We start from the raw sequence: 15,319 nt of genomic DNA on the forward strand, positions 1-15,319 counted from the left end.
TGCCGGGAATTGAACTCAGGACCTTTGGAAGAGCATGCAATGCTCTTAACCACTGAGCCATCTCTCCAGCCCTAGAAATATTTATATAGAAACATCATATGTAATAAATTAATATAACATTAATATAAAACTTTTTAAAGTCCTGACATGACATTGTAAGATAAGGAACCTCCAAAGATGTTACTGGGTTCCTTTTCTATCTAACTCTTGGTCATCTACTACTGCCAAGCCCAGTTTTTCATGCAGTGCTAGGGATGGGACCCAGGACCCAGCACTCTAACAACTGAGCTATACTGCGATCCTGCTTATTGTCTAAATAGATTACCAATAAGTAATTCAGGAAGATATGTGCTTGGTACACACAAAGTTCTAGCTTCAGTCTCCTGTACCAAAAAGTAAAAAGGCAGAAGGATAAAAAGGTGATCTGCCAAGACCCCTAACTGCCGTGACGCTACCAGACAACAGAGAGAAGTGAACAATACAGCCACAAGGTCTTACAACTGTGCTTAAAACAAAATCCTGCAGAGCCAAAGGGAAACCCACAGAGACATTATTCCTGAGAAGCATGACTCATGTATGAATCAGGTCCAAAGGCAGGAAGTCTAAGTCACACTTGGGTACCTGCAGATGGCAGAAGCTTCAAGCCAAGGGAGGTAGAGGTAAGGCCACAGAAGTGTTTTTCTTGCCTTTTCTGTTGTTTTTTAATAAGTGAAATGTTGATTAGCTATGTATATTAAAGTTGATTTCAACTCTATCTTGTACCAAAACAAGGATAATTTGTTTTTTATGCTTTTTGAGAAAGGGTTTCTCTGTGTTAACAGTCCTGGCTGTCCTGGAACTTGATTTGTAGATCTGCCTGCCTCTGCCCAATTGCTGGAACTAAAGGATGCAAAATGATGCCCAGCTCCAAAACAAGGATTCTAAGTTTTATTCTTAACAAGCCCAACCTACTTTTGACCATCATGCTGTGGGGACACCAAACCAGGTTGGTGGGTTTTGTTTATTTTGGTTCACGTTATACTTTAACAGGAAAGAAAATGTATTACATTAAATTGATAAAATACCTTTGATCATATAATTTCTTTAGAAGCTTCATATATTCTTGATTTGTTTCCAAAAGTCAATTTTAGTAGAATCTAAGGCAGATTTCTGTAAGACTCATATACAAACTCAGATACAGCACTCTAATTCTCTGGTAATACTTTTTGAGAGTCCTGAGGCTAAACTTTTGCCTAGCAGGAAGGAGTGTTATAAAATGTTACATGATTATGGCGATGCGGAGAGAGCTGTGGGCACTGGCTACATGGCATCCTCTTTCTCCCCACATGAGTGGTGTTCTTGACTGCCTTGACCTTTTGACAGTAACCGCTGCAGTGGTGGCTGTGGGGCGCCCCCAGGAGGTAAGGAACTGCAGGAGGTGGAGAGATGCATTTGGCCCTAGCCTGAGGTATAGCTTCATGTTGTGGCCCACACCTAATACTCTTCCTCAGTTATATTCTTTGCATATGCTTCCATCGGTACTGGAAAAAGGCTCTCTGTTGACAATCAGAGCAGTCAGCAATCTGATTACAGGAGAAGGCCAGCTCAGGCACCCTCTCCACTATTGCTAGGAGTCTTCTCTGGGGTCATCCTTGAGGATTACTGGGAGTTTCCCTGGAACCTGGTTCTCCCTAACTTCAAAATGCCCCCCCATCAAGACATCTCTTTTGTTACTCTCCCTTCAGTCCTGCCCCTAACCTGCCTCCCGCACCCCACCTGCCCAACCAGCTTCCTCAAGTTCCCATCCCCCCAACCCCACCCTCTCACTAGGGAGAAACAAATGGGTAAACAGATGAGATCTGAAGCTAACCTGGGAAACCTGACCCTAGGGCTCTGTTGCAACTGCAATGCCTTAGCTACTAAATGTTAGTTGAGACGCCCTTGGAGGGCTCTATATAAGTAAGTTTCCTGATCTGATGTCCACTTTAGAATATTTACCCTGAATCAACCTGTTATTGTCACATAAATAATATAAAGGGCTGGAGAGATGGCTCAGCACTTAAGAATACTGTTCTGCAATCATGAGAGCTGGAGTTCAAATTCCAGCACCGCATCAAGCCAGACATTCCTTCCTACAAATAAATGCCTATAACCCCAGCTCCAAGAGGGGCTTCTAACCTAGCTGAAAAGGCCCAGGTTCAAGGATAGATCGAGCTAAAAAGATACAGACGGACGAAGAGTAACAGAGGAGGATACCTGATGCCCTTTCCTTCCTCTGATTGCGCACAATAGTGTGCATCTCCCCCAACATATGCTCATACGCTCACACAGACACAGATACACACAAACACAAATAACAAACACGTCTTTAAAAAAGAAAATAAGCACTGGATGGTAGAGGCAGGCGGATCTCTGTGAGTTTGAGGCCAGCCTGGTCTACAAAGTGAGTTCTAGGACAGTCAGGGCTGTTACACAGAGAAACCCTGTCAAGAAAGAAAGAAAGAGAGAGAGAGAGAGAGAGAGAGAGAGAGAGAGAGAGGAGAGAGAGAAAAGAAAGAAAAGAGCAGGGGGAAAGAGCAAAAGAAAGAGCTAAGACTAGTTAACAGACAGACTACTATGCCCAAGTAAAACATAACACCTTAGACTAGGCTAGGACAACAAAGATAAGATTCTAACTGGAAAGTGGTGGCACATGCCTTTAATCCCAGCACTTGGAAGGAAGAGACAGGAGGATCTTGTGAGTTCGAGACCAGCCTGGTCTACAAGAGCTAGTACCAGGACAGGCTCCAACACCACAGAGAAACCCTGTCTCAAAAAAAAAAAAAAGAGACAGGAGGAACTCTGTGAGTTTGAGGCCAGCCTGGTCTACAAGAGCTAGTTCTAGGACAGGCTCTAAAGCAACATAGAAACCCTACTTCAAATTACCAAAAAAAACAAAACAAAACAAAAAACTAGACATACCCTAAGAGAGACTAGACACTAACTGGTTACTGTATATGAGAATAAAAATTCAAAAGATTTAATCTAATTTCCTTCTGTGCTCATTAATGTGATTTATCAGGTACCCTAGGTTCAAAAATGAAACTTAATTCCCATGTGGTTATAGACTACTTCCTTATGACCTCCGGCCCTTTTCAAAACTTCTGTTACAGGTCATAAGGGAATAGGCAAGAAAAGAGTAACCCCATATAACAATATCACCCCAACCAGAAAAATAACCCAAGGAACCCATAGTTTCTAAGAAGCTAAGTACTGTAGAATACACATGAATACACACACACACACACAAACATTTAAATATGAATTAAACAATTTTGTAAGTTATTCTAAAGCTTCTCACGTGACAGTATATTCTTTGAAATAAAACTTCATTTGTCAATGAGCATGCCAAACACTGGAGAGACAAGTAACAATAAGTACTTTAAGTCCGTGGAGAGAGGGAGATGGAAACAGTAGGTCATGATGTACCACGCTGTGCAAATGGGATCGGGTAGGAGCTGTGTGAGCATGACGAGCATCTCTTAGGAAAGCACGACACAGAAAGGAAAAGCTTCAAACAAGGAGGCACCCTTGGAGCTGAACCATCATGGAGAGTGGATGTTTTCAGGCAGAATGGGGCTTGCAGACAGCATGTTCTAAATGGCGAGGACTAGATGACACAGAGAAATATGAAGACCATAGCTGGGATATAAGAAAAACCCATGTGCTGGGTAAAAGCAGGTGGATCTCTGTGAGTTTGAAGTCAGCATGGTCTACAGAGTGAGTTCCAGGAAAACCCTGTCTCAAAAAAACAACACAAAACAACAACAACAACAAAAAAAGAAAAGAAAAGAAAAACCCATGTATTATTAACACCACCCCCATCTGTTGACCACCCATGTCTGACTGGAATTATTCTAAGAATTCATATGGGTTATCACATTTTTTTTTTTTTTTTTTTTTGGTTTTTCGAGACAGGGTTTCTCTTTGGCTTTGGAGCCTGTCCTGGAACTAGCTCTGTAGACCAGGCTGGCCTCGAACTCACAGAGATCCGCCTGCCTCTGCCTCCCGAGTGCTGGGATTAAAGGAGTGCGCCACCATCTCCCAGCTGGGTTATCACATTTATTTTTAGTTTTTGTTTACATTTTCATAATGTTCCCTTCACAATGAAGAAAGTGAGGTATAAGAAGTTAGTGGTGGTGCACGCCTTTAATCCCAGCACTTGTAGGACAGAGGTAGGCAAATCTCTGTGAGTTCAGGCCAGCCTGGTCTACAGAGTGAGTTCCAGGACAGGCTCCAAAGCTACACAGAGAAACCCTGCCTCAAAAATACAAATGGGAAAAAAAAAAAGTAGCAACTGGCCCAAGGGACTCACTACTCATTAGAGGTGGAGTGAGTCTCATGTCCTAAGATTCTTTCCATACATCTTGTTAAAGTGGAGTCACGTGAAGACACAAAGGGACACAGGAGACAGGTGACTGGTGTCAAAAGCCATGAGGAGTCACTGAAGGCTGTGCACATGGATAGGAGCTGGTCAGACCTGCATTTTGAAACATCTTATTGGTGACAGCATGGGTAGTTCCCTAAAGGAGAAAGGGACAGAGCAGCAGAGCTACTGTGATGATCCTAAACAGAGACAGCAAAGGCCTGAACAAAAGGGCAGCAGAGGAGGAAAGGCAGGCTAACAGCCAAGCACAAGTCCAGATGATATCACATCCACAGTGGGCCAGTCAGCCAAGCAGAGCAGTCGTCAGTTAGGCAGACAGACAACTTAGTCCAAGAGGAAAAGGTGGGCTAGAGAGCCGGGCTCCAAGCAAGTGTCTTTCCAATGCCTGCCTGTCTACATGCACACGTGCACAAGAAACTCACCATAAGATATGACAATGTCACCTAAAGATCTTGCACACGCATCCTCAAATAAACCCCCTTTGAAAGCTCACTCCTTTCTCAACTGGAAACTAAAATTCCACAACCTACATGTAGGGAGTCATGTGGTATCATCTCTGGGATACTCCAGGTCACTGGGCTCTTCTGGGTAGATCCTGAGGCTGGCTGCTACCATCTGGGTTCAATTAAATCTTTCTGCTTCAGGTCACTGGTCAAGCTAGCTCAGGGAACAACAGTCCAGGGAACCCTGGAGTAGTTCTACTTAGTAACCTTCTACCCTAAAAACAAACATCCTTGTTTAGCAAAGTGATAAAAATGTTGCCTTTGTAACACTCTGTAGGCAACTTTAGGAAATCTTGCAGAACGTAAAATTTAAGCACCCTGAATATATGACATAAAAATACCTCCTCCACAGCCCTAAACTTTTATTTGTTTCTCATTTAAAATGAATGACTTGAATAAGAATGAAAATCATTTGGGGGTTCTTTCACTGCCAACTCACTCTCCAGGTCTCATCACTTATCCATGCGCTACAGGAATTTGCTCAGCCATCTACCAGTGACCAAAGAATAGTATCATTAACCACCCCTGCCTTTCTTCTTCTTCTTTTTCGTGCATTGGCATTTTGCCATGGATGTTGAGTCCCCTGAAACTGGAGTTACAACAGTTATGAGCTGCCACGTGGGTGCTAGGATTTGAACCCAGGTCCTATGGAAGAGCAGCCAAGTGTTCTTAATCACTGAGTCATCTCTCCAGTCCCCATTAGCCCTCTTTACATAGCTTTACTTTCACAAATCTTTTATTTTTATTTATTTTATTTTTTTTTTTTTTTGGTTTTCGAGACAGGGTTTCTCTGTGGTTTTGGAGCCTGTCCTGGAACTAGCTTTTGTAGACCAGGCTGGTCTCGAACTCACAGAGATCCGCCTGCCTCTGCCTCCCGAGTGCTGGGATTAAAGGCGTGAGCCACCACCGCCCGGCCTACTTTCACAAATCTTAAGCCAAGTTCTAGAAATGCAAGTCACTTTATAGGACAGACATGATAAACCCTATTTCGTTGTTTAGGTCTTTCCACACTCATCTTGTAAAATACTTGCTTTGCAGAAAGCATGCCTTCCCCTAACACCCTTAAAAGGCACTCTGAGGAGAGCTGAAAGGAGAATGCCTGCACTGTCTCTGACCTCTCGCCATTCAACTGACCATGTGATCTGTATCTAGCAATATATGCCTTATTGAGATTATCAGATAATTAAAGTGTTTTCAGAGAGAGTGAAAACCAAGCTTGGCTCCATCCATCACCTGCACTTGGAATCTGTACCTTCTAACTTTCTGTCCAAACAGTTTCTTTCCCTGTAAGCCTGAAATACTACTCAACGAAACTACATCACCTTCCTCCATCCTCTCTTTTTTGATAGTATCTTATTATATAGCTTTGGTTGGCCTAGTACTCACTATGTAGACCAGGCTGGCCTTAGACTCACAGGGCTCTACCTGGCTTTGCCTCTGGAGTGCTGGGATGCCACCACGCACAGGCATCTCTCTCTTTGTGATGTTAGATGGTTTCTACAGGAGGGTGCATTATTTCCAGGCCTGACAGTCCAAAGCCTGTAAAACAGACTCCTCCTAGCTGGTCTCTGGTGCTGCCCTCAACACCTCACAGCTCAGTCAGGACTCCCTGACGAAACAATGATAAATATGTTCTCAGCTAAAAACGTAATGGGCAGTCCATTTATAATTCCATGCATTATACAGTATTGTTTCTAAATAGGTCACTCCAAATTGTGGCTGATATGATCCCAAAATGGACATGGTCTGCTTTTCTGGCCTTTGTGTCATTTCTAGATGTGTGCCTGCTCTGAGCTTCCCAACTCTATTACTTCTTGGATGAGTTACCTGCACCACTGTTGCTAAGCAGGCTGGCAGAAAGCTCTTCTGTTGCACCGAAGTTCAAGGACATGCTGTCACCAGGGTGGCGAGAAGTGCTGTGCCTGCAGAGAACAAAGCTGGGTCACCTGCTTAATTAATGTAGATCATCAGGATTTTTCCTGCTCACCCTGTACCCTAGTGTGTAGGGGAGAGGGTAAGAAGAGAAGGGAGGACCCATGAAAAATGGGCCTCGATATTCAGTCACACAGGCTGGCAACCCTTAGGATCCATACCTCAAACCACCCTGTGGTAGTTTTATTTGTGTGCCAAGCCCCAGACACCCTGACTGCTCACCTACCACCATTAGACCACTTCCCCTTTCTGCACTATGCCTCTCCCTTAAAAACAAAGGAAGGACATAAAATACTTGAATGGATGTACCAGAGTTAAACTAGTGAAGAGGCCCACACCCTGTCCAGACCTTCACATGAACACCCCGCAGGAAAGAGGACATCCAGTGCCCAAAGAATGGGGCCAAGGCTGCTTTTTATAAAGTGCTTCCTGAAGCAATTTCGGACCAGTGAGTCCAGGTTTAAAGCAGGGTCACACTCATCAAGGCTTAAATGGCTTTCTGCCTATACTGACTCTTCAGATACTCTGTAAGACATTCAGAGCTTCTGTTAAAAAACAAGTATGCCAAGTCACAGAGAAGCTGTCTAAGAGAACAGCATGTACCACCTGTCCCGGCATCCCATAGGCAAACCCCAAGACAAAAAAGAGACATCTCATTTTCATCCTTGACCAGTTCGGAAGAAAATTAAGAAGTTTACAAAATGTGAGCTCAAAACAAACCTAAAGCAGGGTCTTGGTAATGTTACAGGTGCACTATCAGGCTGCCTGAGTTCACCCTTTGCCCAGGGATGGCAGGACCTGACGGGAGTGTTCTAAGTCACAAATGTGTCATTTCATCAGCTGTTCAGCGCTGTCCTGGGCTACCTTCCAGAGCCCTGTGCAAACCCTCACCTTCCAGCAGCTTCATGATACGCCAACTCCAACAGCTCTGCAGAGGAGTGGGTGGGATCCCTCTGCCTGCTGCCCTGAAGCTCTGCCATGTTCTGCCGCGTTTGATGATGGATCTGAATGGCCTCTCCAGATGGTCCTACCCAGACAAAGAACCAATGAATGTTATTCCAACCTGAACAAAAACACACTCTTCCTTCTCTCCAACTCTATTGTCTCTCTCGGACAATGGAGAGGTCCGACAAAGAGCACAGCAAGAGGAATATTATACAAGGGCCCTGCGGGCTCCCACAGAGGACTTTTCTGCCCACACTGTATCTGGGACTATATGCTGGAACTCTCGGTTTCAGAAATACTATGGAGATGCCATACAGAAACAGACAAGTATAAGAGGATAAAAAGATGAAAAGAGAAGGAAAAATAAAAATGAAATAACAAGCCAGGTGGTGGTGGCACACACCTTTAATTCCAGCACTCAGGAGGCAGAGGCAGGCAGATCTCTGTGGGTTCAAGGGAAAAGAAAGGAAGGAAGGAAGGAAGGAAGGAAGGAAGGAAGGAAGGAAGGAAGGCAGGCAGGCAGGCAACAATCTTGGTATGGTGGTGTACACTCTAGTACACTCTAGTAGAGGCAGAGGCTGGCAGATCTCTGTGCTACAGGGTACAGAGTAAGTTCCAGGATAGTCAGAGCTACACAGAAAAAACCTGTTTCAAAAAAAAGAAAAAAAATCAGAAAGTAACAGTGTCACTCTAAAAACCTAGGGAGCTCATGCATAAAAAAGACAGAGCATGAGAGGCTGGAATTAGTCTTGTCTATTAAAATGCGCTTCCCGAAAACATACGCATTAGAGGGTTAAATAAGGTTACCAAGAGTTAAAGGAAAATTTATCTGGGTAGAAGAAATATCCATGAAACCCAAATGAGAAAGAGGTAGAAGTGTGTGCAGAGATCAAGAGACTTGGTAAGAAGGGAAAGAGCCTCTGAAGGGAGTGAGGAGTCAGGAGGGCGGGCTGCCTGGTGAAGAAGGGTCTTAGTGACATGCTTAGATTTGTTGGTTTTTATTTTCTTTTTCTCAGTGCTCAAGAGGACAAACAGAGGGAGCAGTGTCTGCAGACCAGCTGCAGCTGCTGCTGTTCTTCAGTAATGTGGGCATGAAGGGTGCGTTAGGAAAACAGAAGAGCTGAAGGTCGTAATAGAAAGTTCTCTTAGGAGGTTTTAGCATAGGAGCTAGTGAGATGGCTCAATCAGTAAAACGCCTACAAAGCAAGCACAAGGCCCTGAGTTCAGATCCCCAGCACCCATGAGCTAAGCATGACATTATGTACCTATAATCCCAGTGCTGGGAAGATAGAACAGGAGAATTCTTGGGGCTTGTTGGGAAGCTAGTGAGCTCTAGTGAGCATCAGTGAGATCTAAGTTCAATAAGAGGGCCTGTCCCCAAAACTAGAGTAGTAGAAGACACTCTGGCCTCTATATGCATGTACATGCATGAGCGTACAAAAGCGCGCGCGCGCACACACACACACAGAGAGAGAGAGAGAGAGAGAGAGAGAGAGAGAGAGAGAGAGAGAGAGAGAGAGAGAAAGATATGGAGATGAACAAGCAGTGGTTGTAGTGATCCTAAATTCAAGGTCATCCTCCTTACAGGGCAAGTTCAACGCTACTCTGGGCTATATGAGACCCTGTCTCAAAAATAAATAAAAAGCAAGAGCAAGTACAAAAGTGAGAAACAGAGATACCTCAAAATAAAACTGGTAGGAATAACAAAAAAAGAGAATAAAGCCAAAAAGAAATAATTTGTGTGATTCTAACAGAAATAAGGGACAAAAGAGGTTTGGAATGGCCTCCAGTTACAGCCAAATAAACCAGATTTATTTCACATTTTTAAATTTAACTTTAAACAGTAAAATCAAATGTAAAAGAAAACAACTAGGCATTTCTAATCATTCAGTAAGATCATTCCTAGTAAAAAACCAAAATAAAACAAAAAAACCACATCTGTTCCTTCCTGGCCCTGCAAGAACCCATTAAGCTGAAGGTTCATTTTATCTAAGCTTTATAAACCCTTACTGCCATCTTCTTGAGGCCAGAATAGAGTAAAAAGATTGGCTAGGAAAAATAGTGAAGTAAAAGTAATTGGTTTTTTTTCTTCACCCCTCAGAGACTCCTGAGAAATGACAAAGTAGCATAGATGCAGCTTGGAGGAGCAATGGTGAAAATGAGGGACAGGAAAGCTAATGAACAGCACAGTCCCTTTCAAAGGGACAAACAAAAAAGGAAAGCCCATTAGTTAACACAGCTGGTCACTTACAAAGTTTGTTCTCAAGTGTGTCTTCAAAGATCCTCCTGAGGATCCCGTGAAAAGCCCAGCAGGCATGTCCCCCTCACTGATGGGGCCAAGAGGTTCACAGACGTTGAGGCACTTGACCCACGGCTGATCAGTGCTAAGGACCAGAGCTCGGAACTCAGAGTCCAAGGCTCTTTCCTGAACAGCCAACTTACCTACAGGAAAAGTGTGCATCCAGCGCCTTCTGTTGGATGTGAGCTTCATGGGCATTCTTGAGGGGGCAAAGGGGTTAATCAGTGCTCTCTGAGGTGTGTATCCACCAGGCCGAACATGTAGCATAGACTCTGCACTGCCCACATGGAACCTTCCTGGTGCACTGGAGTCCCGCTGTGGGGGTTCTATCATGTTCTCCAGGACATCTGCTGCAAATCATGGGGTTGAAAGCAAAGACAAAGCACAAATCCACAATGAAATCAGAGTTAAGAAGACCGATGAGCAGAGGCAGGAGGATCTTTGTGAGTTCGAGGCCAGCCTGGTCTACAAGAGCTAGTTCCAGGACAGGCACCAAAAACTACAGAGAAACCCTGTCTCGAAAATCAAAAAAAAAAAAAAAAAAAAAAAGAAGACCGATGGGTCAAGACTAGCAAAAATCTAGGACGTCATAATTATCAGGAAGTAAGAGTAATGAATAAAACATGCTTAGATTTGTTGGTTTTTTTTTTTTCTCAAATATTTTGGAGACAAGACCCAATGAAGAAACACAAACCTAATACAGTCCCATATTTTGCAGGGGGACCGTGAACACTGAGCTGAATGCAATGAGTAAGGATAGGACTATAATAGGAATGGGGTGAATATATTCTCTCTGAGGGCAAGACAGCAAAAATAAATGTTTGAGCCAGCTCTGACAGCTTTACACATGCTTTAGTCAGAGCACTTGAGAGGCACAGACAGGCAGATCTGAGCTCAAGGCCAGGCTGATCTACAGAGAGTTACAGGTCAGCCAACGCTGCATAGCAAGACACTGCATGACAAATAAGTAAGTGAAAGGTATGTCTGGTGAACAGACTAGCTCACTAAACCCATTAGGTTTTGAGTACACAAGGCTAGAATCCCTCTCTATTTGCACTGAAACCAAATGACACAAGTTCCAGCAAAAAGAATAGTTAGCTTATTTAAGGACTATACAACAGCTATCGATAAGCATCATCTTCATTATCTTTTCCTCTTTTGTGGCAATTCTGGAAATCAATGTTGAAGATGATGGCATCATAGGATAAGAGGAACCAAGTTCCTCAATGATTAAGAAGATCCCCCATTGAGTCTGGGTACTGAGAGAAGTGTAAGTAATCATGTCATTGTGTTCAACTGAAGAAATGTTCTTAAGAAAAAAGAATAAAGAATGTGTTCATGCTTGGCTAGGCCAGGAAAAGCAATATTTAGATTCAACTTGTCCTGTGCAATGGCCTAGAAGAAAGATGAAGGCAGCAAGTTATGTAACCCAATCTAAGAACCTAAAAACTGAAACCCATGGGAACAAAGTCCATTTCTGTGCATGTTCAGGAAACAACTATGTTGATTAGAAAGTGGCATCAAGGGAGGCTGGAGAGAAGGCTTAGCAATTAAGAGCACTGTCTACTGTTCCATGGGACCAGGATTCAATTCCCAGCACCCAAATGGCAGCTCACATAATAATTCAGTTATTATTATGACTATTATATGTCTATAATTCAGTTCCATGGAACCTGACACCCTCACATAGACATACATGCAGGAAAAACACCAATGTGCATAGGATAAATAAACAACTTTAAAAATGTGGCATCGAGTAATACCTGGCATGGTGGCTTCCATCTGTAATCTCAACACTTGGTAGGCTGAGGCAGAAGGACCATCATGAGTTTGAGGCTACAGTGTGACCCTGTCTTAAAACGGATGAGAACAACAACAAAGGATTCCTAAGAACATGGCTCAGTGCTTGCCCCACAAGTATTCAGATCTGAATTTGGATCTCTGTGCCAACAGGTTCAGTGGTACATGCTTGCAATCCTAGCAATGGCGAGATGGGAAATGGAGACAGATACCTGGAGCTACTGGCCAACTAGCCTAGCTTATTTAGCAAAGTCCAAGCTAATCAAAAGCCATACTGTTTTTTTAATTTTATTTATTATTATAGTGTGTGAGGGCATGAGTGTCAGAGTACACACACAGAGACTCAAAGGTAAATTCTGGAGTTGGTTCTCTCCTTTAATCTTTATCTGAGCTCTAGAAATAGAATTCAGGGCATCAGAAAAATCCCTTTACTAGCTGGCCATCTTGCCAGCCCCCAAAAAACACAAGTTTAGGGCCTGGAGAGATGGCTCAGTGGTTAAGAACTCTAACTGTTCTTCCAGAGGACCTGGGTTCAATTCCCAGCAACCACATGGCAGCTTACAACTCTATGAAAATCCAGTTGCAGGGGATCTGACACCTTCACACTGATTCACATAAAAGAAAGTTATATAAATCCTAAAATTTATTTTAAAAAAAACCCAAGTTTAAACAAAAAGAGAAAGGTACATTAAAAACAAAATTCAAGGTTGTCTTCTGACCTCCACACGTGAACACGCACATACCCACAAAGGTGTCCTCTAAACATACATACTCATTCACACATAATTTTTAAATAAATGGTTCGATCACTAGACATAGTGGTGTATTTCCAACATCAGGAGTGCAGCAGGCAGAAAAATAGCCAATTAAAAGACCAGTCTGAGCTGGGCAGTGGTGGTGCACACCTTTAATCCCAGCACTCTGGAGGAAGAGGCAGGTGGGATCTTAGTGAGTTCAAGGCCAGCCTGGTCTACAAAGTGAGTTCCAGGGCAGTCAGAGCTACACTGAGAAACCCTGCCTCAAACAAACAAACAAACAAACAAACAAACAAACAAAAATCTGTGGCAGGAACAGAAAACCAAAAGCTCATCTATAGACTGAACTGGGAAATCCAACTGATTGCCTCAACTTCCCCAGCTGATTTCTGCTGGATATGTGCAAACTTTGATGAAGGTACCCTTGTTTGTTCTCTTAATCAGGTTACTCCCATGGTTTGCTGGATTTTGCAAACTGATTTGAAAATATTTTGCTGTCTGTCTGGTGCTTCTATCTACTTGTTATTTACTCTTTTACTTTTCCAGCTTACTTAATAAACTCACTCACAACTGAAAGTACAACTGCCACAGATCACTCTCTGAACCACAGAGAATACACTGTAAATTAACAAACTGGTGCTGGGATTTAGCAAATAAGAAAGAATATGGCCTAACTAATTACTATAGAAATGAAAGAAGAAACTCAGCTGGGTAGGATGGTACACATCTATAATCCCAGCACTGAAGAGGTTAAGGCAAGAGGAGATTGCAGTAAGCTCAAGGCTAACCTGGGGGATAGTAAAATGAGACTGTCTCAAAAAGGGACCAGCAAGATGGCTCAGCAAAGCTACTTGCCACTAAGTTTGAGTTTGAGGCACAAAACACAAAGTGTTGCACATACTGAGATGAAAAAATAACAAACCCCTTTGACCCTAGGCCTAAAAAGACTGTAGATAACGTACAAAAGGTTAGAGACAACAGAATAGTATAGTATACATCCAACACCTAATATGATTTGCACTCGTTCACTGGCATGAAAGTAACAAAAATATGAGACGTACACCCCACTCCAATCTGGCCCTGTCACTCCCACACCCCTATACTGTCCCCAGGCCTCCCCAGGCCTACCCGGCCGTCTGCGCTCTAGCACTCTGACCTCGGGTGCTGGTGTAGCCCAACGAGCTGCTGACTTCATACTGGTGCAGGTGGGGGTTAGGGATCATCAGGATGTTGGTGCTCTTGCCCAGGGAGCTGTCATCAGAAGCCTGGCTCCTCACTTCCTCAGTGGGCAGTGCACGGCTTGGTAGGGAAGGGCTGGATGAGACATCACAGGAGCTGGCACTTTTGCGATTATGATTCTCCTGCTCCCTCACAGACCTAATATGCAGGAGACAAATTACTACCATGAAAATGACACTTCAACTTTGAGTTAAAATATCAGTGATGATCATCAGCTACATATACTCGAGAAACCAATATTAAAACTCTCAATATGGGAAATAACGCTGGCCTGAACAACAAAGATTTCATCTCAAGAGCAGGGGGGAAGAAAGGGGCATGGTGATTTACATTTAGTCCTGGCAGTTGAGAGGCTGAAGCTGGAGGATCACTAGGAGTTCAAGACCATTCTAGGCTACAGTGAATCCCTGAGCTATAGAATGAGACCCTGTATCAAAACAAGAAAAAAAAATTTTTTTTTTTTTTTCTGAGACAGGGTTTCTCTGTGTAACAGCTCTGGCTGTCCTGGAACTCTCTTTGTAGACAAGGCTGGCCTCAAACTCACAGAGATCTGCCTGCCTCTGCTCCTGAATGCTGGGATTACAGGAGTGTGCCACCACTGCCCAGCAAAAACAAAAAAATAACAAGAAAACCACATTAGATCCAAAGGTGGTTAAATCTATCACAATTAGAAACTTATTTGGCCAAAACAACACAGAGCAAATTTATTTATTTATTTTTTTATTTTCAAGACAGGGTTTCTCTGTAGTTTTTGCCTCTGCCTCCCAAGTGTTGGGATTAAAGGTGTGTGCCACCACTGCACTGATCACAGAGCAAATTTAAATAGTGAGAGTTAAAGAAAGAAAAATGCTGTCCTTGGAATAATAAACCTAAAAGATCAGTATTAGTGCCAGCCAAGGAAGAGCCTGTGCTTTGTGAATTGCATCTCTTGGCTGCAATGTCTGAGAACCTTCCTGTATCTTGAGACAATACTTCATGACAAACAAAATAGGTAGACGCAAGAGTCTGAGAATGGAATCCCCAATGATCTCTACAACATAGCTTTCCTGAGGGTAATTTTAATTTAAAACTCCTTTAAAATTTTTATAATTTTTTATGTATGTAAATATTCTGCCTGCATGTACGTAGGTACACATGTCTCCCTAGTGCCCAAAGACATCAGAAGAAAGCTTTGGAGCTCCTAGAATCTGGAGTCCTAAATGGATGTATACCACCATATATGCTAAGAACTGAACCTGGGCCCTCTGAAAGAGTAACAAGTGCTCTTAACCACTGAGCTGTCCCTTCAGCCCCAATTTAAATATTTTTAAGGTTGCTCTCATAAAGGTCCCTCAGGTTTTCTTTTGCTTTCTAATAGTCTGTTTTAATATAAACAAATGCTGTAATTAAAAAAATATATATGGGCCGGGCGATGGTGGCACACGCCTTTAATCCCAGCACT

At 43.1% G+C, this 15,319-nt stretch overlaps 1 protein-coding gene across 1 annotated transcript in view; it reads right to left on the reverse strand.

Moving 5' to 3' along the window:
• The window catches only part of Depdc5 (DEP domain containing 5), a 124,797-nt gene that overhangs the window by 61,145 nt on the left and 48,333 nt on the right, over positions 1 to 15,319 (reverse strand). Inside the window, exons 20-23 of the mRNA XM_013353345.2 lie at positions 13,796 to 14,016; positions 10,228 to 10,431; positions 7,732 to 7,867; positions 6,736 to 6,830 (exon numbers count right to left, since the gene is read on the reverse strand). Of these exons, the coding sequence (XP_013208799.1) occupies positions 6,736 to 6,830; positions 7,732 to 7,867; positions 10,228 to 10,431; positions 13,796 to 14,016 (656 nt within the window). The remainder of the gene's footprint in view (positions 1 to 6,735; positions 6,831 to 7,731; positions 7,868 to 10,227; positions 10,432 to 13,795; positions 14,017 to 15,319) is intronic.

Source organism: Microtus ochrogaster, unplaced genomic scaffold (genome assembly GCF_000317375.1).
Source record: "Microtus ochrogaster isolate Prairie Vole_2 unplaced genomic scaffold, MicOch1.0 UNK6, whole genome shotgun sequence".
Taxonomy (NCBI): Eukaryota; Metazoa; Chordata; class Mammalia; order Rodentia; family Cricetidae; genus Microtus; species Microtus ochrogaster.